The 22,386-nt window shown below is 43.0% G+C and overlaps 1 protein-coding gene and 1 long non-coding RNA gene across 7 annotated transcripts in view; one reads left to right on the plus strand and one right to left on the minus strand.

The window, feature by feature from the left end:
• Positions 1-10,291, minus strand: part of LOC144309462 (uncharacterized) — a 186,917-nt gene extending 176,626 nt beyond the window's left edge. Inside the window, exons 1-2 of the long non-coding RNA XR_013375452.1 lie at positions 10,040-10,291; positions 8,141-8,802 (exon numbers count right to left, since the gene is read on the minus strand). This is a non-coding gene — a long non-coding RNA (uncharacterized LOC144309462). The remainder of the gene's footprint in view (positions 1-8,140; positions 8,803-10,039) is intronic.
• A 1,489-nt stretch (positions 10,292-11,780) lies between these two features.
• The window catches only part of LOC144309460 (homeobox protein Mohawk-like), a 63,438-nt gene continuing 52,832 nt past the window's right edge, over positions 11,781-22,386 (plus strand). For 2 of the 6 annotated variants that reach the window (XM_077890530.1, XM_077890532.1), the window contains exons 1-3: positions 11,781-12,070; positions 19,267-19,420; positions 19,832-20,167. In XM_077890530.1, the coding sequence (XP_077746656.1) occupies positions 11,954-12,070; positions 19,267-19,420; positions 19,832-20,167 (607 nt within the window). In that variant the 5' untranslated portion in view covers positions 11,781-11,953. Of the gene's footprint in view, positions 12,071-19,266; positions 19,421-19,831; positions 20,168-21,220; positions 21,454-22,386 lie in introns of those variants that run through there. The other 4 variants (XM_077890534.1, XM_077890535.1, XM_077890531.1 and 1 more) reach the window with 3 other exon arrangements.

The following is a 22,386-nucleotide window of genomic DNA, read 5'->3' on the forward strand; positions in this document are numbered from 1 at the left end:
ATAGCTAATTACTTAGGATCACTGTATAGTTCTAGGTGAAGGCCCAACTGCTCCACTCCACCACTCCACCCCAATAAGTTGCCTGCCGGGGTAGTCTGGAGCCGAGACACTTGGGCAAGAATTGGTCTTAGGAGAGAGGTAGAGGCTTCTCTCTCAAGAATTACCTCACTGCCACATATGACAAGTTTATTCTCAAAACTCGTCTCTTCCAAACCCCCTCTCCCTTCAAGAGTTTTCCAAAAGAGTGTAAAGGTGGAGGACCAGAGGCAGGTTTCAGGAAGGCCTGGACCAGGAAAGATGAGCTAACAACTCCTGTGTTTACTCTTGCTGTTTTTGTTTTTTTGTTTTTTTTTTTTTCCAATGGAAGCCCTAAAAATCTCTCTTGAAACCCAGAGGTTTTTGGCATAAAACTTGAAAATGTCTGATGTAAGAGGTGAAAATGCTGTTTTTCAATCAGGCTCAAATTTCTGAAATAATGATCTTTTTGCATGTTTTCGGGAAGGATGTTGGTAATATGGTTACAAAATTTTTAGCAGACACATAAAATGGCCCTTTATCGTCTTTATGCTCCCTCATGCAATTTCTACAGATGATTTACAGATTTACTGGATTCAAGCAATCTTTATATCAGACACCTTAGAACATTTTAGATGAGGTATGTTTGTTTTCTGGGGCTTTCTTAACAAGTTTCTAAGCTAGGCAAGGATCATGTCTTTTAAATCAAATTCAATGCAGTTCTTGGCACAGGATTTTGCATGCAGGTGTCCCATAAATGTTTACTGTTGATTATTTTAAAAGAAAACAATGGAAAAAATAGTTTGAATTTTGTGGGGTTTGGGGGAGAGGCAGGAGGAAGTGAGCTAGAAAACAGTAATCCTTATAAATTAATCACCATTTTTCCATGACTTAAAAAAAACATAAGCATCAAAACCCAAACAATACCGTGTCTAAAGGTATGTCAATACTTTTTTTTTAAAGGGGGTTAAAATACAAAAAGAACAGCATTAAAAATATTGTGAAAATAATTAGGCTGATTCTCTAAACATATTTAACACATTCTCAGGAGGAGAGGGGAGAAAGCATGCTTTCTTGACATCTTTTGAGTTCCCTCTGTTTGGGAAAGCCTCCAGTCATCTAAAAGTGCTTTGCTTAAGCCCGCTGGCGGTAACTTTGTACAGGTGTGCATTATGGAGCATATAGGCTAAGTTCCCTTTGTCAAGAAACCCCAAAGTACTGTGACTTCAAGAAGGGGAAGTCTATTGGTCCCTCATAAGAGTCCAGAGCTGAATAGCCCAGGTGCGGGGGGCCAGCAAAATCAACCTCCCGTCAAATCTAGCCTGCTGTCTGTTTCTGTTCCTGAGGTAAGAACAGTTTGTACATATTTAAATGACTGGAAAAAAAAAAGTCAAGGGAAGTATATTGTGTTGCACATGAAAATTACATAAAGCTCAATCTTCGGTGTCCATTAAATAGTTTTACAGCAACACAGCAACACTCATTCATTGACTCATTCATACTCAAGCATTATCTACAGCTGCTTTCACACTGCAGTGGCAGAGTTGAACGGGGAACTTATGACCCACAAAACCTCACACATTTACTGTCCAGCCATTCCCAGAAAGAGTTATCTGAGCCCAAGCCCGGAAGCTCTCATCCATGTGGTCCATTCAAAGCCCCAGGTTCCTTTCATCTTGTGACTCTCTGCTGTTCTTTGAGTTGTTATCTGATCAATAGATGTGGGTCACTGTCACATCCGTGTTCCAGCCCTTGGTAACAGGGAAGAGTTAAAGAAGACAAGCAATTTCTTTTTAAGCAGATTAAGCAAAAGTTGAATACATCACTTTTGCTCACACGCATTCCTTTGGTGAATTTATTCAAATAAACCACACATACATGAAAACAGAATAAAAATGAAAGCAGGGAGGATGGATGGGGTGGTGGGGTCAGCCAAAAGCTTGATACAGCATGAAGTACATAGAGTAATTGCATCTTAAAACTCTATTGAGTACCTGAAGTCCATTTGGTTCCAAACATAGAGTCATACTAGCTGGTGATCAAAAGTCTTCACTATATTTAAATGGCCACGTTTTGATATGCAAGCAAATTGATTTTCAAGATAGAATAGTCTCCTGGGAGAAATTCTTGTATTTCAATGCACATTTTGAGGACAAAACGTTCTCCAGATTTCACCTCAAGATTCCACAATATAGTATATTTTCATGTGTATAATGGAGTAGAGACTCTGTGATTATTGGTGGCTACCGAAGATATTTTGGAATGAAACGAAAAGATGAAGTGTTAGTGCTTCACGGTTACTTCAGGCCCTGTCTCAAACTCTGGGAAGTAGAAGAAGAACATTAACCCACCTGGATCTCAGCTCTACTGACTGTTCATTATTTGTATTTCTGTACTTTTTATGTAGCTAACGTTTTGAGGAGTGTTGGCAACAAAATATTTGCATGTTTGTCCAGAGTGAATTCGACTAATATGCAAGCAGATTGAAGGTTCTCATATTGACTGGTTGCTTTGTGAAAAAAAAAAAAAAAAAAGTAATTCGCATTCCATTAAGTATTGAGCAAGAAAAAAAAAAGATGCATTTTACTTTTTCAAATGATGGATGGCAGGGACTCATCACTTTTACAAATAACCTTATATTGCTGGTGGTCAGTTACCACTTGGTTATGTGATGCATTTGAAAAGCTCTGTACAGCCGTCCTCTACTCTGGAGACTATGGCTGCCCGAAACTGCTCTCCTGCTTCGAGCAGGACACGACAAAATAAAAGGCAGCTTCGTCCTAGAACAGTGTTGAATTAGCCTTCTAAATTAGAACCATAACCAGGCCATGCATATTACTATTTCGATACTTGACATGCTCTGAAATTAGAAACAGAATAATATTGGAAGTCTTTGGAGCGCAAGATGGTTTTAAAATTTTGAAGATTAAATTTATTACAGCCTTTTGGGTGTTTTGCAACATCTCTTAGACCAATCTACATTGGAAAGGAATTCGCCATGTACACCAGAAAAGGAATTTCAAATCAGTGGGGGAAAACTCTTTAAGGGACACCACAGGAATAACTAGCTATTCAACTGAAGAAGAGAAAAGAATCAAGTTAGATTTCCACCTCACAACATATACAGATTAATTCCAAGAGGATTAAAGAGCCAAGTGAAAATAATTTTTTAAAACCATTAGAAGAAAATAAAAACACAAAATACAGACACAAAATTGTAAGGAAGACACAAAACCAAGAATTCATAAAGGAAAATGCAGACCTATTGACCTATATTCACCTTTAAACCCCCTATAAGGCAAAATCAAAATAGGCAAAAGGCAGATGTCAGACCAGGTAACATATTTGCACTATATAAAACATATATATCATGGAAAAATGATTTATAAAGGATCTTTATAAAATTAACAAGGCATCTAATAAAATTATAAGCAAGTTTCTTTAATTAAGAAATACAAATGGCTTATAAACAAATGAAAATCTTCTCACACAATAAGACACTATTTTACTCATCAGACTGGCAAACATTATGATGTCCAAATATATGAAATGCTATGTAGCACGTCAGCAAACGGGGACTTTAGGGGCATAGATTGGAGGGAAATTAGGAAATATCTATCAAAATTTTTAAATCATGTCTCCTTCAACCCAGGAATTCCACATCTGTATAGCGATTCCTAGAAACATGCTTACACTTGTGCAGAAATAGTCCAACAAAGGTGTTTAATGTTTATTATAGTGAGAATTGAAAAGGCAGAAATGATGATGGAGAATGACTAAATGGATTATGGAGCATCATGTAAGACTTAAAAATACGGAATTACATATATATGTCCTAATATGAAAGTTCTCTATGAAATCGAATGAAAAAGCGAGTTTTAGTTTAATTCTGTGTGTCTGTGTATGTTTATATAAGGGCATAAGTTATGGTCTCATTTATTTCAAAAGGTCAGAAAGCGAAACTATGATGATTTGCTTGCATTCATGTATGTGAACCCAGAGAAGAAGGAGCCAAAGGCTGCACATCAAATCAGCAGTGGCCACCTCTTGGTGGTTGCTACCCAGGAACGTGACTGGGTGGAGCTGGCTGACGAGGAACTTTCACTTGTACTCTGTTCCTTGGCTGTGAGTGAATTTATGGAGAAGGCCCTCTCAGAGAGAATTTATCCTGCATTATTTATGCAATTAAAATTAAATCATAAACAAAGCAAAAAATGCCTTGTGAGAAATTTGGAGGCTCCCATTTCTGCTGGCTCACCCACCACGTTTCTGCAGCTGTGGCTTTCACTATGGGCTTCGCTGTTTCCCTTATGCACTTCGACATGTATCTCTACAAGTCACACTGGCCAAGTGTGAGGTGAACCTGCTATTTGTTCATAAATTTACTATTTTATAACATTTGGACGGGAAGTGACAGTCATTCCCTGGCTTTGTAATTTATATCATTGCCTATAAGTAATAACTAGAAAAAAAGAGTTTAAAAGCAATCCTTATTTTCAAAAACTTTAATCAATATTTGTTCTGAACTGTCAGGCTCCTTGGTAAAATACTAAAATGCTTAAAATGAAGGCTTTTTTTTTATTAGAAAGTGAAAATTGCTTATGTTTATAATGACACTCTAGGTCTAACAGAATGAATCAAGATTTCTGCCAAATGTTGTTACTTAACATTTTTCTAGCTTTAGCAGTAGTAATATATTGCTTTCACATTAAAAAAAAAATCTTAATAATAGCATATGGCAAATTTGTGGAAAACTTAATAGCTTCATCTTTTATGCTTTAGTAAGTTCAGGCTAAACCAAGATCAAACTAACCAAAATTAAGATTAGGACTCAAATTTTCTGACTTCTGGCCTAAGCTGTTTTTTCTTTCACCTGCACATGGCCATCTCCCACAAACTACATATTCTCTTAGGTCTTCTGATATGTTTTCTAAAACTTGAAGGTTTGCTTCTGAGGATTATAATGCAGCATTTCATATGCTGAGATTACAACATAGCATTAGAAGCTCAGTAAAATTCATCTTCAGAAGAGGTGGAATTTAATATAATGATAACTGTGTCTGAACTGTGGGTTAAAATAAAGAAGAAACTTTATTCTTGCACAGAGGATGAAACTTGCAAAAATAAAAATTTTGGTCTATCAGAAAACACATGCCCATTTGTATATTATGGAGGGATCCTCCATATGATTTCATTTAAAAACCAACCCTTCACTGTTTTTTTTTTCATTTTAAAATGGATTCTAATTACTAAACTATAATCTAAAATAATTCTGCAATACTTTTTCAGTGACTTAAGACAAAGGTGTGTATATTTATTCCTATACCAAATAAAAAATGTTTCACACAAAGATTATTTTGCTGTATATTTTATATCACATTTTAAGAAAACAAATCTTATACGTAAATATATCTAAGATGAAAGTCCTCTAAGTGCATTTTAAAATTGTGTAAATGCAGTTAAGACTAAAACAACAAAATGCAGTATATACTACTCCCTAACTCAGTACTGTACAATGAAATTACAAGCAACCAAGTACATGCTTGTTGCTTTACACAGCACAGCTGACCAAAATAGATGTCAGAGGGGCGTTTTACAGCTGATTTCATTATAATGACTGGTGACCACCATCATAGAGCCATAGGAGAGAATCCCTCTCTTTCTTCCTGTGAATTATCAATTTATCAATTGTTGTGAAACTTATTCGCTGCAAGTCTGTGGCTGAAATTTTATGATGGGACTTTAAATCCCACAGCGAGTTCTGTAGACCGATGTGTATATTGAATTCACACTTCAGCAAGTCAAGTGCGGCCCCAATGACAAAATGCTAACGTTCCAACCTCAAATTATACATGAAGGGAAAACAAGGACAGGGGGGAATGTGCTCAAATGATAATATTTATCTGCCTAACGCGCAAAAACTTAAACCTTCGTCCTGTTCTGCTTTAGATTGTGCCACTGCCGGGTTTGCCATCGCGTATTTTGGGAGATAACATAATGGAAAATTCGAAGGTGTGATTAGTCTTGGAAATAGTAGCTTTAATATAGAGATATATTTAACCACTTCCAGGGCCATAAAAGGAAGATGCTTAGGTGGGCCTCTGCCCCAGAGCTGACCAGCCACCTTTAAGGAGAAAAGAATAATGATGTCATAACTTTCAGGTTTGGGAAAATCTACTTTCGCTCTTACAAAAAGATGAAGGTGTCGCTGCGGCGGCAAGGCCCGCGGCGAGTACGCGGGCGGCTTCGTGCTCGGCGCCTGGAGGATATTCAAGGCTGCCAGAAGCTCTGAGCTTCACCGTTGCACCCAAATTACAGCTTTCGCTACTCTTATATTTAGGGTGATGGTGGGAAGAGAACTATCGTCAATAAGGGAATCTGAGAGGCATTCTGACTCCTTGCACTGTGTCCCAGCTCGGGATTCTTCCAAGTTCCATGCCCTTTCCTCCATGCAGGTCCCTGGCCCTGGGCTCGCCCTCTCTTTCTACCTGGGTCACCGTGGGCTGGGCACCTGGGCTCGCCTCGCCCCAGCCTTGCCTCCCTCCACCCCTGTGTCCACGGCGAGCGCAGCCTCTCCAGCCCTGGCCTCGGACGCGGGACGTGCGCCTGGATCCGAGACAACCCGGACCTCAGAAGCCCGGTGACACCAGAAAAGAAGCTCCCGGGGCGCAAGCACCTCCCGTGATATGCTCGCACGTTAGAGGCACAAACCTGAGCTCTAACTTCTCTCCCGCTAATCGCGAAGCAAATGAAGGGCGCATCGCAGCGCACTCTCCTGCTGGCCGCGCGTGGCTAAATTTCCGGCTCTCGGGCCAGCTAAGACGCGGGATTTGCACCGCAGTCTCTCAGCTCCCGGAGCCCGAGCCGAGCGCTACTTGCGGCTTCTCCAATTTCTCCCCTAAGTGTGAAGGAAATAGCCCCTTTTGCTCTGCGCCTGCGGGGCCGGTGGATCTGAGAGCCGGGCCCCGCTGGGGAGGACCCGGCGAGCGGGGGGGGAGGGGGGCCGGGGGGGCCTCCCCGGCGGCGCCTACAGCGGCGGCTCGTCTGCGAGGTTAACGGCAGTCCCCGCGGCCGGGAGGGTGCTGAGGCTTCCTCTCGCCGGCCCGGGAACGTGGATACCGCGCCCGCAGGATGTTCGCCGGCTGGGCCGCGCAGTCAAGAAACATGAGAAGGCCTCGGTATTCCTGTGCCCGGGCCGCGCGCGCCCGTCTGCGTAAATAAAGCCGAGAGGACGCCGGTGGCTGCGGTGAGCGCGCTGGAGCCCGCGCCGAGAACATGCGGCGGGGATGGGAGCGCGCCTAGCCTCGACGCGGGAGAGCCAGCCGCCCTGCCGCCGGCCGCCGGCCGCACCGCCACAGGTACAGCCCTCGGGTCGCGCGTCGTGCTCGGCGCCGGGGGACGCGCGGCTCGCCCTGGCTCCGGGGGGGGGGGGGGGCGCGTTCCCTCTGCCTCCTGCCCTCGGCTCTCCCCGCCCTGCCCCCACCCCGCTTCGAGGTCCGCGCCCCGGGGTGGCCGCTCCTGCGCGGCTTTACAGTTGTTCGCGGGCGTCGGGTGCGGTAGTTCCACACGCAGGGAGCTCCCCAAGCGACAGTTTGGAGCGAGGCGGGGCAAGGGGAAGTGGGGGGTGCAGGAGCAGAAAGGGGCGCTGGGGACTGCGCTTGGGCGCCGGGTGAGGGCCGGCAGCTGCGCTTCCCACGCCCCACGCCCCGAACCCCTCGCTTCCGGACCCGGCTCTCGGACCCTTGCAGCCCCCTCCCAACTCGCCTGCAGCCTGCAGACCCAGACTGCGCCGGGTGTCTGTGGCTGCGACCTCTGCGTGGGCTTGGGACAGCCAGGAAAAGGTCCGGGGTGGCAAACCTCACGGCGGAGTCGCCTGGAAAAACTCGCCGTTGACTATGGGACCACGGGGCGGAGAGACACAGTCGGAGTGGGAAAGGGTGTGTTGGACAAACATCTCAGCGTGAACGCAAAGCACTACGCGCACTGATTTAAAAAAAAAAAAAAAAAAAAAAAAACCACCACCACCACCACCAAGGCTAGTCCTGACCTTAGAACAGGGGCTGCAAGCACGGAAATTTGCTTGGACACTTTTCGCCGAGGCTGTGGGCACACTCCAGACACGTACCTGCCTGCGCGGGAGGACTCAGCCTTATAGTGCACTGAGCACTCCGCAGAAGGCTGGCTGCACCTCCCCAGGAATCCTGACGGTAGCCGTCTCTCAATCTTTGTGGTCACGGTCCTCAGTGTCGCGCGTGGCCGCTGCTGTGGCGGCGGGAGGGCGGGGTTAGGGGGCGTTGGCGAGTGTGGGCGCTCTGCGAGGCAGAAGATCTGGCGGTGTTGGGGTGGCTGCCCCGGCCCGGGCGGGGCGGGGTGAGGGGGCGCTGGCAGGAGTGCGGAGGCGGCTGGGGAGAAACAGGAGCTACCCCGAGGCGCGAGGCGGGGTGATGGGGGCGGTAACTCCACTGCTCCGCCGCGGCGCGCGCTTGAACCTGAGGCCGGCGCTCTGCGGCCAGAGGCTCGGGGCCGCCGCGACCCCGGAGGTGAGCTGCAAGCTTTTTCCAAGGATGGAAGCCGCAGGCTCGGTGGTGCGCGGACCGCTATGCCTCCTTCCGCTCCTGACACCTATGCAACCTCTGAAATGGTTCCCCGAGGCTCCAGAGAGGGGCGAGTGAGGAGGGGCTCCGAGCTCCAGGCTCACACCCGCGCTGAGGAAGAGGACCGCACTGACAGCGGGTTCCGGGAGGCCCGGGTCTCCGGCGCCTTTGACCCGCCGGGACCCTGCGCGTCCTGGAGCGGGCGGGGGTGGGGGGGAGGGACACAAAGTGGTGCATTTGCCTCTGACGCCACTTAACTTTCTAGCTCTGGAGTGAGCTGACTTTCCCTGCCCTCACCCCTACCCCCAGGGACCTTAGCCAGAATTAGAACGCAGGGGTTTCAGCCAAACCATCCAGGATCTAGAAAACATGAAAATCCCCGGAATCCCAGTGTGGCCTGGGACTCATTAACCGGGACTTGCAGATGTAGTCGTTCATATTACCCCCAAATTTCCCTTCCTTCCAATCCCTCCTTCTAACCCGAGTGGGAGCTCCGCGATGCTTTAGACTTCCGTGTGCCTGAAGAACCAACACCCCCCTCCCCGCGCCTCTCGGGCTCCGCTAACCCGATTGCAGTTCTTCCAGATTAAAACCAAGAAAAGAACTCGTTTAGGAATTACTTTCCTTTGCCAACGCAGGTAAATTATTCCTGGTTGAGGTTCCTTGGGAACTCGATGTCGGGGGGCCAGAAGGAGGGTAGGGACCTGTCCCCCCAGCGAGCAGGGTTGGGGGGGAGGGGAGGCTGGCGGGTTAGCGGTGTAGCCAGGTGGGGAGAGCAAGGATTCCCGTGTCCAGGTGCCGCAGCCCCGCTCCTCCCCTCGGCTCCCGGGCCCAGAGCCTCGGCCAAGCCCGGGGCTCGGGACGCGTTGGGCCGTGAGCACTGAGCGAGTAACGTGATGCATCTTCTTCGTCTAGAACCCGAGCCCTGCGGAGCTCCCGGCGGCCAGGCCTCGAGGCGCTGCGGCCGCGCGGCGCGCCCCTGCCAGCGCGCACCATGAACACCATCGTCTTCAACAAGCTCAGCGGCGCCGTGCTTTTTGAGGACCGCGGTGCTGCGGAGCGGGAACGGGGCAGCCGGCCCTATGGTGGCGTCCTGGACAGTGCCCACGCCCGCCCCGAGGTGGGCATTCCGGACGGCCCGCCCCTCAAGGACAACCTCGGCCTGAGACACCGGAGGACTGGGTACGCGCACCCTCCCGGGACCCCCGCCCGCCTGCAGCCGGGACAGTGGGAGCGGTGAGCGGCGCGGGGCGTGCAAGTGGCAGCCAGGCCCCTGGGTTAGAGACCCAGAGTCCCCGGGAGGGAAGGTCTCCGCCCCTGGTCTCGAGCATTAGTTTCTCGAAATATAGGGGAATCAGCTCATCAGGACAGCTCACAAGAGGCTTGTTGGAAAGTGAGAACACCTGGGACGGCCCCTCGGGCCCCGATACCTGCATCTCAGGGTGGGGGCTGCCTGCCCCGCTCCGGCCCACGGGTGCAGACGCGGCTGAGAGCTAGGCAGAGGGGGCTGAGCGCGATGCCAAGGAACAGGGCAGGGCCAAGCGGTCAGGGCGTCCCGGGTCAGGCCGGCCCCGTGGCCTTCCCCATCTTCTGTCGCGACGGGGCCTCGGAGCTGCCTCGAAGGTGTTGGCAAGGTCGCCAATGCGCGGGGCGCCCTGGGCGCGGGCGCGGGCGCGCGCGGCTCGGCGGGGCCCGCTGCGAGCCCGGGCGGGGGGGGGGGGGGTGGAGGCGGCCGGCCTGCCGCGCCGGGTTTCGGCTTGGTGGGGTGAGGGGCCGCTGCGGAGCGGGAACTCGCGGGTGGGCCGGCAGCTCCCTCCGGCTGCCGAGGCGTCGCGGCGGCTCCCCGAGCGCCCCGCGGGAGAGGGGCGGCCGTCCTGGCCGTCTCCACCTGAAAGATTGCATCAGCTGCTTGCTCTGCGGCGTTGCTGGTTAGTGAAATAGAGATTAGGTTTCGTGGAAATGTCACTACCAGTCCTTTCGCGTTGAGTTGCACTTCAAAGTGTTTCAGGAGGCGAAAGTCCTGGAAGCTGCGGCGCAGGCGCGCGACCGTCCCGGAGCCGCAGGGCGCGGCGCGCGGCGACACCTCCCGGAGCCGCCGGGGAGCGCAGCGCCGAAGCCTCCTAGGGCTCCGCGCTGCTTCAGCCTCTTCCCTCCCTTTTTGAACGTGCTTTTTGCTCAGGGACCGAGCTTTCCATACCTTTTAAAGTCTCCCTTCAGTCGGGAAAAGGCCCCTGGGGTGGTGTGTGGGTGTGTGTGTGTGGGGGGGGTTAAGGTTCTGCGTCCTTCCTCCACAAACACTTGCGTGGAGAATTTCCCCTTTGTCCAGAGGATCAAAGAAAATAGCTCCGTGGGAAAGAGCGGGGGCGGCAGGACCGCCAGCATCCCTTGCTCTATTCCCGCCGTCCAGTGGTTGAGCTCGGGAAGCTCCCGAGAGGCGGGAGAGGCAGGCGTGAGCTCCCCACGGGAACGTTCGAGAGCTGGCAGCACCCTGACCGGGCCCATCCCTAGGGCGGGCGCGGGGGAGAGGGGCCGGCCCCGCTGCGAGATCCGGAGCCTAAATACCATTTTCCCTCAGGTCGCTTAACAACCGTCCGGTCCCCTCCAGCTCTAGGCGCTGGCCGCTGGCCAAGCTCTCCCGCCTTTCAAGACAGTGTCCTTGCCGCCACGTGCCCCTGGCGGCAAGCAGGCCATTTCAAAGCGAGATGCGCGTTAGTGCGGCTCCGTCCCTGCCTCACCTCCGCTGGCGGGCGCGGGGCGGGCGCGTCCCTCGGAGCCCGACGCCCCCGAGAGCGGGCCGCGCGGCCTACGGCGCCCAGGCGTCCAGGCGTCCAGGCGTCCAGGCGCGGGGGGCCCCGGGGCCCCGGGGACAGCGGCCGGGCGGCGCCGCTCACCCGGGCCGCCCCCTCCCCCCTCCCCCTCCCCCTCCCCCGATGCTCAGGGCCAGGCAGAATGGCGGGAAGGTGAGGCACAAGCGGCAGGCCCTGCAAGACATGGCGCGGCCCCTGAAGCAGTGGCTCTACAAGCACCGTGACAACCCGTACCCCACCAAGACTGAGAAGATCCTCTTGGCGCTCGGCTCGCAGATGACGCTCGTGCACGTAACGGCGGCCGAGGAGCCGGCCCGCGGCGTGTTTGCGCCAACCCCCGCCTGACGCCTCCCGAGCCGAGCCGGTGGGACGGGGTCGGCGGAGGCCCGTCCTGGGGCTCGGGCTCCTGCCCTGGGTCTCCCCTCAATCTGAGCTGTCGATTCAGTGCTCGTGCTCGATGCAGGAGGGACGCGTGGTGCTTTGTGAAGGAGGGAGGTGAAAAGTCACCTGCGAGTTATGACAAGGTGCCATGCATAGATGGGTAGGATGGGACGACCTGCAGTGATTTTCAGACGTGAGCGTGCATCAGAGTCGCCTGGAGGACTTGTTCAAACCCACACTGCTAGGCCCCACACGGGAGTTTCTGATTCAGGGGTAGGTCTGGAGTGGGGTCAATTATTTGCATTTCTAACAAGTTTTCAGGATACTAAAGTTGCTGGCCCTGGCTGAAACTTTGAGAACCGTGTACAAACAAAGGCACTACACATTAGGGCCCCACATGAAAGGTCGATTACAGGCTGACTTTCAGAATTACCTTGACTAATAGAGCCAAGAGATGGAGAGGAAGAGCAAGAGGTGGATTTTTTAAAATTTAATTTAATTGTATTTATTTTATTAAGTAAGAGGCATCCCGAGCATTAGCTAGAATCCACACAATTTTGCTGCTGGTATCTTTCTACTGGGGTTGAGAAGAGGCCAATTTCAAGTGGTTGGTTTACCACTTTGTTAAGTGCAGAGAAAGGGTGCAGGTTTGTTTCTTCTCTAGTGAACAACACTTCTTTATATTTGACTTTTCCGTACGTAATCTTACTTGATATTCCCCCAAAATATGGTGAGTTAGAGCAGTAATGAGCATTTTACAGGTGATGTGACCAAGGCACTGTGGCAGTTAAATGTTACTAAGGGATAGAAGTAGTCTTGGAAATAATGTAATTCCAGATCAAATGCTCTTTCCAACGCACCACAGACTTCTTTAATAAGTGTGGTGACATGAACTTTTATACATGCAAACAGAACAAATTTATTCAGAAACAGGAGGAGGAGGTAAGTGAGCTGAGAAGTTTCATGTATGATAGTAGCAACTACATTACTGCATTTGTGAAGTTTTGGTCATTCCATTAAATTTATAGTGAGGGAGGCCCCAAATAAAAGATAATACTTAACTACTAGATAAAATAAAACTTGCTTTCCAGAGTATTGAAGGTTGACATTTTAGGAATTGCTGGAAAGTTTGACAAAGCATGAAAGTTGACTTGTATTCAAGCTTATTAAAACTATAATATGCATTTGTCTGCTTATATTCAGAATACAATTGTAGAGAATAACATCTGTTTTGCTTCATGTTAACAGGCAATAGTATTAATAGTGATTTGCTGTAGCACTGGAGGGGAAAATTTATTTAGTGTTCTTGGCTCAGTATCTGTTTAACATAAAACTATGAATTTTCAGTGATTCTAGTCAGAAAAACTTGACTCGTGAAAATAAATACATATGCTCAAATTTCAGTTTAAACAGGTATGCTATTTATTTTGAAAATACACTAGTTTATAGAACTATTTGAATACTTCACAATGATGTCAGCAATAAAACATTAGATTAATTTGGTATATCATACAGTTCCATACTTAATGCTTGCCGTCCTTTTATACGGAAAGCATATGGCATATTTAGACTTTTTTTAATTATGAAAAGTAACATTGTCATTAGCAGAGACATTTAAAGTTTTGTGTACAATAGTACTGTTGAGTTGCAATGCAAGCAGTCATAATTTTAATACAGAACCAAATTATTTTCTACCTATAATGATAGCTCAAATGCAAATAACCATTCTTTCTGCATTAAGAGCTTGGTAACTCTATTATGGTTTTCTAATTATACTTTATATTTTCATTGTATTTTCTTTCTCTTACACTACTCCTCAGAAAATAAAAATGCACAAAATTATTTGATTTTTAAGTGAAGCGAAGATAATTATTTATAATAATAAGTGATTCCTGCTTAATGATTTTCAAATTTTTATAGCAAATGAAGTTGGTTTCTGGAACTTTATAGTGATTAACAGAAAAAATAAAAATGTGTGGAATAGGCAAGGGACTTTAAGTATAATAATCCAATTTTGGTCCAGTTATTTTCAATGAGGCATAATAAGATATCCATGTAAGAATATCTGTATATATATGTGTGTGTGTGTGTGTGTATGTATACATACGTATCTATCTACAGCTGACCCTTGAACAACCCAAGAGTTAGAGATACCAACCCTCCTGCAAGTCAAAAATCTATATATAGCTTTGACTTCCCAAAAACTTAACTACTAATAACCTGCTGTTGACTGGAAGCCTCATCAATGACATGAACAGTCGATAGAAACATATTTTGTGTGTTATACATATCATATACCATACTCTTATAATGAAGTGACCTAGAGAAATTAAAATATTAGTAAGAAAATTATAAGGAAGAGAAAATACATTTACAATACTACTGATTTGGTGAAAAAAAAATCTGTGCATAAGTGGTTCCATGCAGTTCAAACCTGTGTTGTGCAAGGGTCAGCTGCACTTATATTGCATTGTATGGGGGAGTTTGTGAAAGTCAGACATACATTCAACATTCAAGCAAATTCTGACTCTCTGGGAAACCAAATAAATTATGTAAATACTTTACACTTCTGGAGGAAAAATAGAAAGCTATGGGCTGAATAAAGCTTTTGATCTCTGCAAATTAGAGCCCTATTTAATGAATCACGTTCTCCCAGTGAACAAATTTCTACTGTGGAGTCAGGTTTCTTGAGAATAGTGATCATGTCTTTTTCATCTTCACACTCCCCATGTTATCCAGCACTGTATTTTCCATAAACTGTTCATACATGTTTGTAGAGTGAATAGGTTCTTTTGGGGAATACCGCTATAATCACCATGTGGCTTTCCAAAGTATCATTTTGAAAACTAGAGAATGTCTTGAAATCTTATAGATATTCTAGTTTTTAAATCCATTCCATTGAATACACAGGGAGCAGCTCATTATCCTTAATGCTATATGATGGTTCCATACAACGGCATGAATGTAACTCATTTTATCATCTTCAGTATGTCTGGAAATATGTCATATTTTTAATGTCTGTGAATAAATATGGGGTGTTCCCCTTATTTCTAGTTCCAAACTCCTATTTCTTGTTTATTGCAGTACCTTCTGTCTCTGTTTCTATAACTGATGTTAATAAGCAATTAACATAACTTTTATTCCTTAACTATTAGAGTGTCTTGTATTTTGATAATTTCCTTCACATTTAACATTTTCCTTTTGGCTGTGTATCAGGCCATTAAGCTTTCCATAAAACATATTTTTGCTTTGTTTTGTTACTCTTAAATTGATAAGGAAGAACATAAAACCTGGTCAGCAGTCCCACTAAACCTAGAAGCATAGAATTGAAACTTTAGTGGAGGAAATGTTTTTAGCACCTCAAAAGGTACTTTTTCTGATAAATAGAAGCACTAAGGACATTAATCTACACTTATATTTTATTTATCCCTGACAAATGAAGCTAAAAGAGTTCTTTGTTGTTAACCTGACATCTTACTACCTAATGAGATATACACATTTCCATAAAATTAACAGGTAGTGTGTGTGTGTGTGTGTGTGTGTGTGTACTTTAACCAACCAAAATATTCCATTGTGCTTAATCTCTGTGGCTGCCCATTGCTTAAACATTATAAAAAATATACTCTGTATTATCAAAATGTGAAGAGCTTTATTGTGGAATGACATAAAGTGGCATGCATTTAGGGTTTATATTATTGTAGGATATAGAGCATACTGCAGAATAATTGCCTTGGAAGAAGTTTTTCAGAGAAGGACAGATGGGTGCTATATCTGGTTTCAGTGTTGCCCATTGTTCATGTGTATATATTTTAAAACATAGTTATTATATTTTTTCTGGATTATAAGAGTGAACTGTCTCCTTGAGTTGACTTCTTTCATGATCCCAATGCAGAGTGCAATGCACATTGAGCTTGAGATTATGTTTAATGATTGGGTGTTAATGTTTCCTTTACTTATAGAAGTTTCACATTTCTATGATAATGGCTAAACATACCAATGTACCATTGATTAAAACTGCTCTGTTCTAAGATTTTGCCCCTTCTGTTGACATAACTCCATTTTTGCTTGGTGAGTGCTTCTGCCGGAATATGTATGTAGTTATCAACTGCAAGGATTATAGCAACTGTTAAATTTTCAACAAAATTTCAAATTGGTCTTTCTACATTATTCCAAGTGTTATACTATATGGAATAGAAATGAGGTTGTCAATATTTCAGTTGGGTAACTCAGAATAAGTTTTTTAATTCTGTATGTTCAAAGGTGGACAGATGCTGGCTTATCCCTTTGGGTTTACTATAATGATTGCTCTGTCAATACGATGAATGTAAACACCTTGGTTAAAGTAGGGATGAAAATTACTAGTTTTTCTCTTCCAACTTCTAGATATTTGGTTCTCCAAGTTTTCACTATAAAATACCTTGTTTCTTAAGCTCTGAGTTTGACATCAAAATGATGTTGCAGAACCTATCCATAGTAAGGAGGCCTGTTTCGTGTAAAATAGAATTTAATGAGATTTGCATGACAACCTGAAGGAATCCATAGTAAGTTGAAGGTAGAAAAATCTGAACTGGTATTTTTACCTTCTGTGAAACAGATGGAGTTTGCATTAGTGCATCAGGACCAAAAAAAAAAAAAAAAAAAAAGAAAAAGAAAAGAAAAACAGTATTTATGCAAATTTGTTAACCAACTGTTTGCTGTTTACATGACAATGCAAGCAGATATTAAACACCTTAAATTGTACAGTAAATTTCTAGTGATAAAGTACTGGCAGAGTGAATATATTAGCAGATTGCTTGCCAGTCAAACTTATGAAATCAGGTTACAGACAGCTCATCTTAGATATCAGCAGACCTTTTTGGAAAATCTTCTAACATGTGATAAATATATTATGGTAAGAACTAATTATATAAAACATAAAAAGGATATGACCCCTGTATTTGAAAAACTGTAATCCCACCATGATATTCAAAGGTCCCAATTTTTGTATGTTAGAATTATAGTCTTAATGTCCTTGGAAATTAGAAGGCCATTGCATTTAAATAAAAATATGCAGAGTCACGTAAGAATTGGATTACACTGTACTATATGATGGTTGTGCTAAAGTTTAAGACATAAACACACATGTCTGATTGCCCCAAAAGGGCAGTGGTCAAAAGCAGAAGGTAGATTAGTACCAACTATAAAAGGAATAAATTAACACTTTTGTAGGAGAGCTTAGACTGTATTTCACAGATCTTAGTTTTTAGAGTTGGCAAGGATGTTAGGAACCATCTAATGCATTTTATAGATGAAGGGTTTGAAGTTCAGAAAAGTTAAGTGACTTCTGTAGATTCACACTTGATTTTGGCAAATTCAGAATAGGAAAACATTATGCCACAGTTATAGGATAACAAGATATTGATGAGGATTTGAAGAAGTCAAGCAATTAAATCATAATGGTACATCAACACTTGAAGTTGATGGTGATGGTTAAGATTCATTCAAGTGCATAGAATGGAAGATAGAGAAATCCAGAAAAAAAAAGTTCTAAAATTCCCAGTTACTACTAACAAAAACCTGAATAAATACTTCGGCTATGACTTGGAGAGTAGAGGAAGGTTTGAAGACTAGACCAGGCATTTTGTGCTTCCATAGTAAATGTTCACCCATGTATTTCAGTTAATACATAGTTCCACACTAATCCTTCCATATGTGCAGGGACGAAGTTTATCCTAATATTTAACATTCCTAGCACTGACCACCATAGCTAGAGCACAAGAACTACTCAATGTATATTTATTGAATGAGTATTTGCAGAAGGTGTCTGTCTAGAGGTTGGAGAAGACTAAAAAAATTGAAGCCATATTAAATCATAGTATAATAGCACAACTTGATAGGAAGAGGGCTTGATAAAAACTAAAACTTCTGGAATGCCATGGTGAGTTATTACATCAATGCACATAAATTTAAGGGGACAGTTATTACTTAAGACTCAAAGGTAATTAATATTGGATATATATTACCTATGATATATTTTCTGTATATATGTGTGTGTGCATGTGTATGTGTGTGTATGTAAATTGGGAAAAACCACCATGTTTTAAAAACTTGTAGAGTCAAAGAGGGAAAAAATGTAGTTCTGTTTTTTTAAAAAGTAGGATTCACCATAGGCCCATTCAATAATTATGTCTTGAGAAATATGTAAAAATTGTAGGTTTATATTATTAATCTCTAAAAAAAAAAAGAAACTTCCAACGTAAGCACTGCCACACAAACTATTGTTGTAATGTGGACTCATGTTCTAGAAAAAAATTGGCAGAAAGACGTAATTCTCTTTCCATATATCATTCTTTTAAAAGCAAATATTGGCCCTTTGGGTTATTTACATATATTTTTTCCTGATGATAGCCAGATATTTTCAAGGAAATCTCAAGCACCATTCTAACTTCCAGAAATACAATAGTATCTATTAAAAAGAAATGGAAGTAACTTTCTTTTGTTTTGCAGTGTTTGTTTCTTTGCATTCAGCTATTTTCTTTGGAAGCATTTGACTTTCAACTTAAAGCTGAGTGTTAAAAAAAAAAAAAAGCTGAGTGTTATTGGCATTTCTCTCTCTCTACTTCTCTGATTGCTGTATCTGACTGCTGTGCTAGTTTCTCTGTTATAATTCTGTCTCTTTGATCTCTGGAGGTTTCCAGGGTTTGGTCTTCAGCCATCTCCCTGACTACTCAAAGCTGCCGCCGACACTTCTGTGCATTTGACCCACATCTGATTTTCTTCTCCCTTGAGTCTCAGATATCATTTTTGCTTTCTTCCTTCACATCTCACCTGTATGCTTTTCCAGTACCTCAGACTAATCATTCCCTAAACCAAGCACATCATTTCACCCATAAACAGTTCTACTTTCCTTCTCAAAATGGCATTGTCCTTCTCTTGGTTACAAAGGAATGGCTCAAGGTCATTTTTAACTCTTTCCCTCTTCCTCACCCACCACAATGTCTCTGGAATTTGACTTATATTTGTTCTCAAGTCCTCTTTATTGGGAACACACTTTCCTACCCATTATACCTGACACACTCCTTCAATGTTTCACTTAATTCCTCATGAAGTCTTAAGTCATACATGAAAGTAACCCCTTCTTCCTTTGGATTCCTGTATCATTTTATTTTAATGCCTCTTAAGCCATTCAATCACATTCTTTCCTATACTAAAGTTATTTGTACACTATCCTACCTCTTACTAGACTGAGCATTTGATGGCAAAGCCTGTTCTTTTTTTAATTATTATTATTCCTAGAACACAGTAGGTGCTCAGTCTCTGTAGTAAGTGCTCAGCATTTGTTGAATGAATGAATGAATGTCTAGTACTATTGCATTCTGAGAATATTTAATGATCAGAGATACTGTGAGAGGCTTAGGTCCCTTGTGGGAAAGTAATATGTGATGGGTAATATTTTTTGTTTTGTTAATTGAAAAATAAAACTTTTTTAGGTGTCAAATTGGTTTGCTAATGCAAGACGTCGGCTTAAGAATACCGTTCGACAGCCAGATTTAAGCTGGGCTTTACGAATAAAACTGTACAACAAGTATGTTCAAGGAAACGCTGAGCGACTTAGTGTAAGCAGCGATGATTCATGTTCTGAAGGTTTGTTAATATTTTTATTTTGCTTTCCCTCTATTAATAAGAAGTTCACCCCAAGTGCTGTTTTTTAAGGTTGACTCCACTAAATATGATGGTACTCTAATGATTCTTTTTTATTGCGTGAAGTAACTTCATTTTTACAATTCTATAAATGACCAACAGAATATGGCTGCTTCCTCTTGTTTATAGATTTATCATGTGTCAGAATAACATTTTCTGTGAAATTCGTTAAAATTAAGATACCATAGGGAGAGATTACATAGATTCCTGCTTCCTTTCCCTAAAAATTAACCTGGGGTATCAAAGACAATTTAATATACTTTAAATATTCTTTATTTATGTATATATTTAATGATTGACTATAACAGGGAATAGTATATGTAAGTACTACCTATTGGTATTTTTCTCCCTTAGATGGAGAAAATCCTCCAAGAAACCACATAAATGAAGGGGGCTATAATAATCCAGTTCATCATCCTGTGACTAAAAGTGAAAGCTCAGTCATAAAAGCTGGAGTGAGGCCAGAGTCACAGGCCAGTGAGGACTACGTATCACCCCCCGAATACAAGAGCAGCTTATTGAATCGTTACCTTAACGACTCCTTGAGACATGTCATGGCCACAAATGCTGCCATGATGGGAAAGACAAGGCAAAGAAACCATTCGGGATCTTTTAGTTCCAATGAATTTGAGGAAGAATTGGTGTCTCCCTCATCATCAGAAACCGAAGGCAACTTTGTCTACCGTACAGGTAAGTCTGTGCTTTTCATGACACCTTGTTTAAAATAGAACTAAAACTGCAGCAAATTCAACAGGTATAATGGCATGATCTTTACTGCTTTTATAAGAGATTATTCACATATAGCTCATAATTTAATTTGAAAGCTTTTGTTTTGTTTTTAATTACCAGATGTACTTGTTAGTAGATGATGGTCTACTTGGGTTTTTCACTCTTAGTAATAAAGATGAGAATTTTCATTCTTAATGCTCATTTTTAATCTCAATGATATACATTCTTGGAGGAGGAATGCCCTGAATTATAGCCAGCCATGCAAACACTTTGTGTTCCATCTTTTCTCTTAAATTCTTTGATTGCTAATAGTGATGGAAAATGAACACAAATTAGCATGGGTGCCAAGACTCATGTGAAGGAAAAGTGTAGATCGGGCTTAAATTGCTTTGGAAATTTTACTTTTATTCCTGGAAAGCACAAGTAAGACTGATAAATAGCTTTGAAATTTTTACTTTTATTCCAAAAATTATGAATTGATTTCTGCCTGTCCGGAACTTTCTGATGGAGTAGTGAGTTTGGTAAAAATTTCTATCTTCACTTCAGTTTCCAGAGTTTTGCTCGTAAAGAGTGTGTTTGAGCAAGTTGCTTCAGAACAAAGGATATGTGTGACCTACATCTGGTGCAGATAGAGTCCAGATCCTGAAAATGCCAACAAATGAGATTTAGAAATTTTAGAGTTGGAAATAACTTTAGAAAGCATCTAGTCCTGCCATGTTATATCATAGATAAGAAAACCCAGACCAAAAACACAAGTTAATAACTCTTCTCCGGATCAGTAGTGCAGCTTAGCCTGTGTAAGGGGTAGGAGGAACATAACTACTACAAGACTATGATAACTCTTAATTATTACATATACTGCCACAATTCATTTATTGAGCAATTATGATATTCTAGGCCCTCTGCTAAACACTACACAAATGATACTGAGTGTAGTCCTTGTAAGGAGCTTGATATGTGGGCAATAGGTCTTTATAAAAGAATTACATTTGGTCTGTTTAATATACCTTTCAGATTATTTAACTGGAAATCTTCAAGTGTCTACAAATGTGTACAAGATATATTATCTGTGGGACACCTGGGTGGCTCAGCGGTTAAGTGTCTGCCTTCAGCTCAGGGCATGATCCTGGAGTTCCGGGATCAAGTTCCACATCGGGCTCCCTGCAGGGAGCCTGCTCCTCCCTCTGCCTGTGTCTCTGCCTCTCTCTCTGTGTGTCTCTCATGAATAAATAAAGAAATAATCTTTTTAAAAAAAGATATATTATCTGTAAGGATTCAGAGAAAATCTCAATACATTTTTAAAGACTTAACTTCACTTTCTGTTTGCATCTCCAACTTCAAGGTTGAAAACAACTCCAAATGCTCTGACATACAAAATTAGTCTTGTAAGTAATAATTGGGTCTAGTAAGAAGTAAAAGATGAAATAAAGACTATTTAGCTAATAAAAAAAAATTTTTTAATTACATACTAACATCTAACTAATGTGACCAGAGCAGAACTTGGAGATAATTCAGAGCTTCATTAATTTTATTTACAGAGATAGAAAGGGATAGGACGTCAAAATGTGCAAGTACAGATAATTGAAAAAAGAATAAAAATAAAATGAAAAAGTTAACATGGAAAGCTGAAAAATAAATTAAGAGTTGACTCTGAAAGCAATACTAAAAGAAACAGGTAAAACTTGGCAGAGATTAAAGTTGGAAATGAGAAAGGAGATATAGCAATCAATATATAGTCATTAAAAATATTTTTTAAAATTGTGGTGTATTATGCACAGTTATTTGACAATATACTATATATAAATGTGCAGATGAAATGAATTGGTAATATCCACACGAAGTAAATTATAAAATTACAATGAGAAAAGTTATAAATGATCACTAATTCAGGGAAAGTCAAGGATTTTAGTAAACCCTGTTCCCAAAACATATGATTTGATAGATTTGTTGGATTTTTTCCCCCAAACTTTGAAGAAATAATTAATTCTCATCCTTCATGCATTTTTCTGGAACATATAAAAATATGGGAAGTATGTCAGTTTTTAAAAATGTAAATGTTATTCTAATTCAAAGCTAGATTAGAATAGCATAAAAATCAACATTTTTATTTATAATACTGATAGTGACTTTAAAGCAACATGAGAAATATTGATAGCATAAGGTTAAGTGGAAAACAATTT

The sequence above is a fragment of the Canis aureus genome, unplaced genomic scaffold (genome assembly GCF_053574225.1).
Source record: "Canis aureus isolate CA01 unplaced genomic scaffold, VMU_Caureus_v.1.0 NW_027326411.1_RagTag, whole genome shotgun sequence".
NCBI lineage: Eukaryota > Metazoa > Chordata > Mammalia > Carnivora > Canidae > Canis > Canis aureus.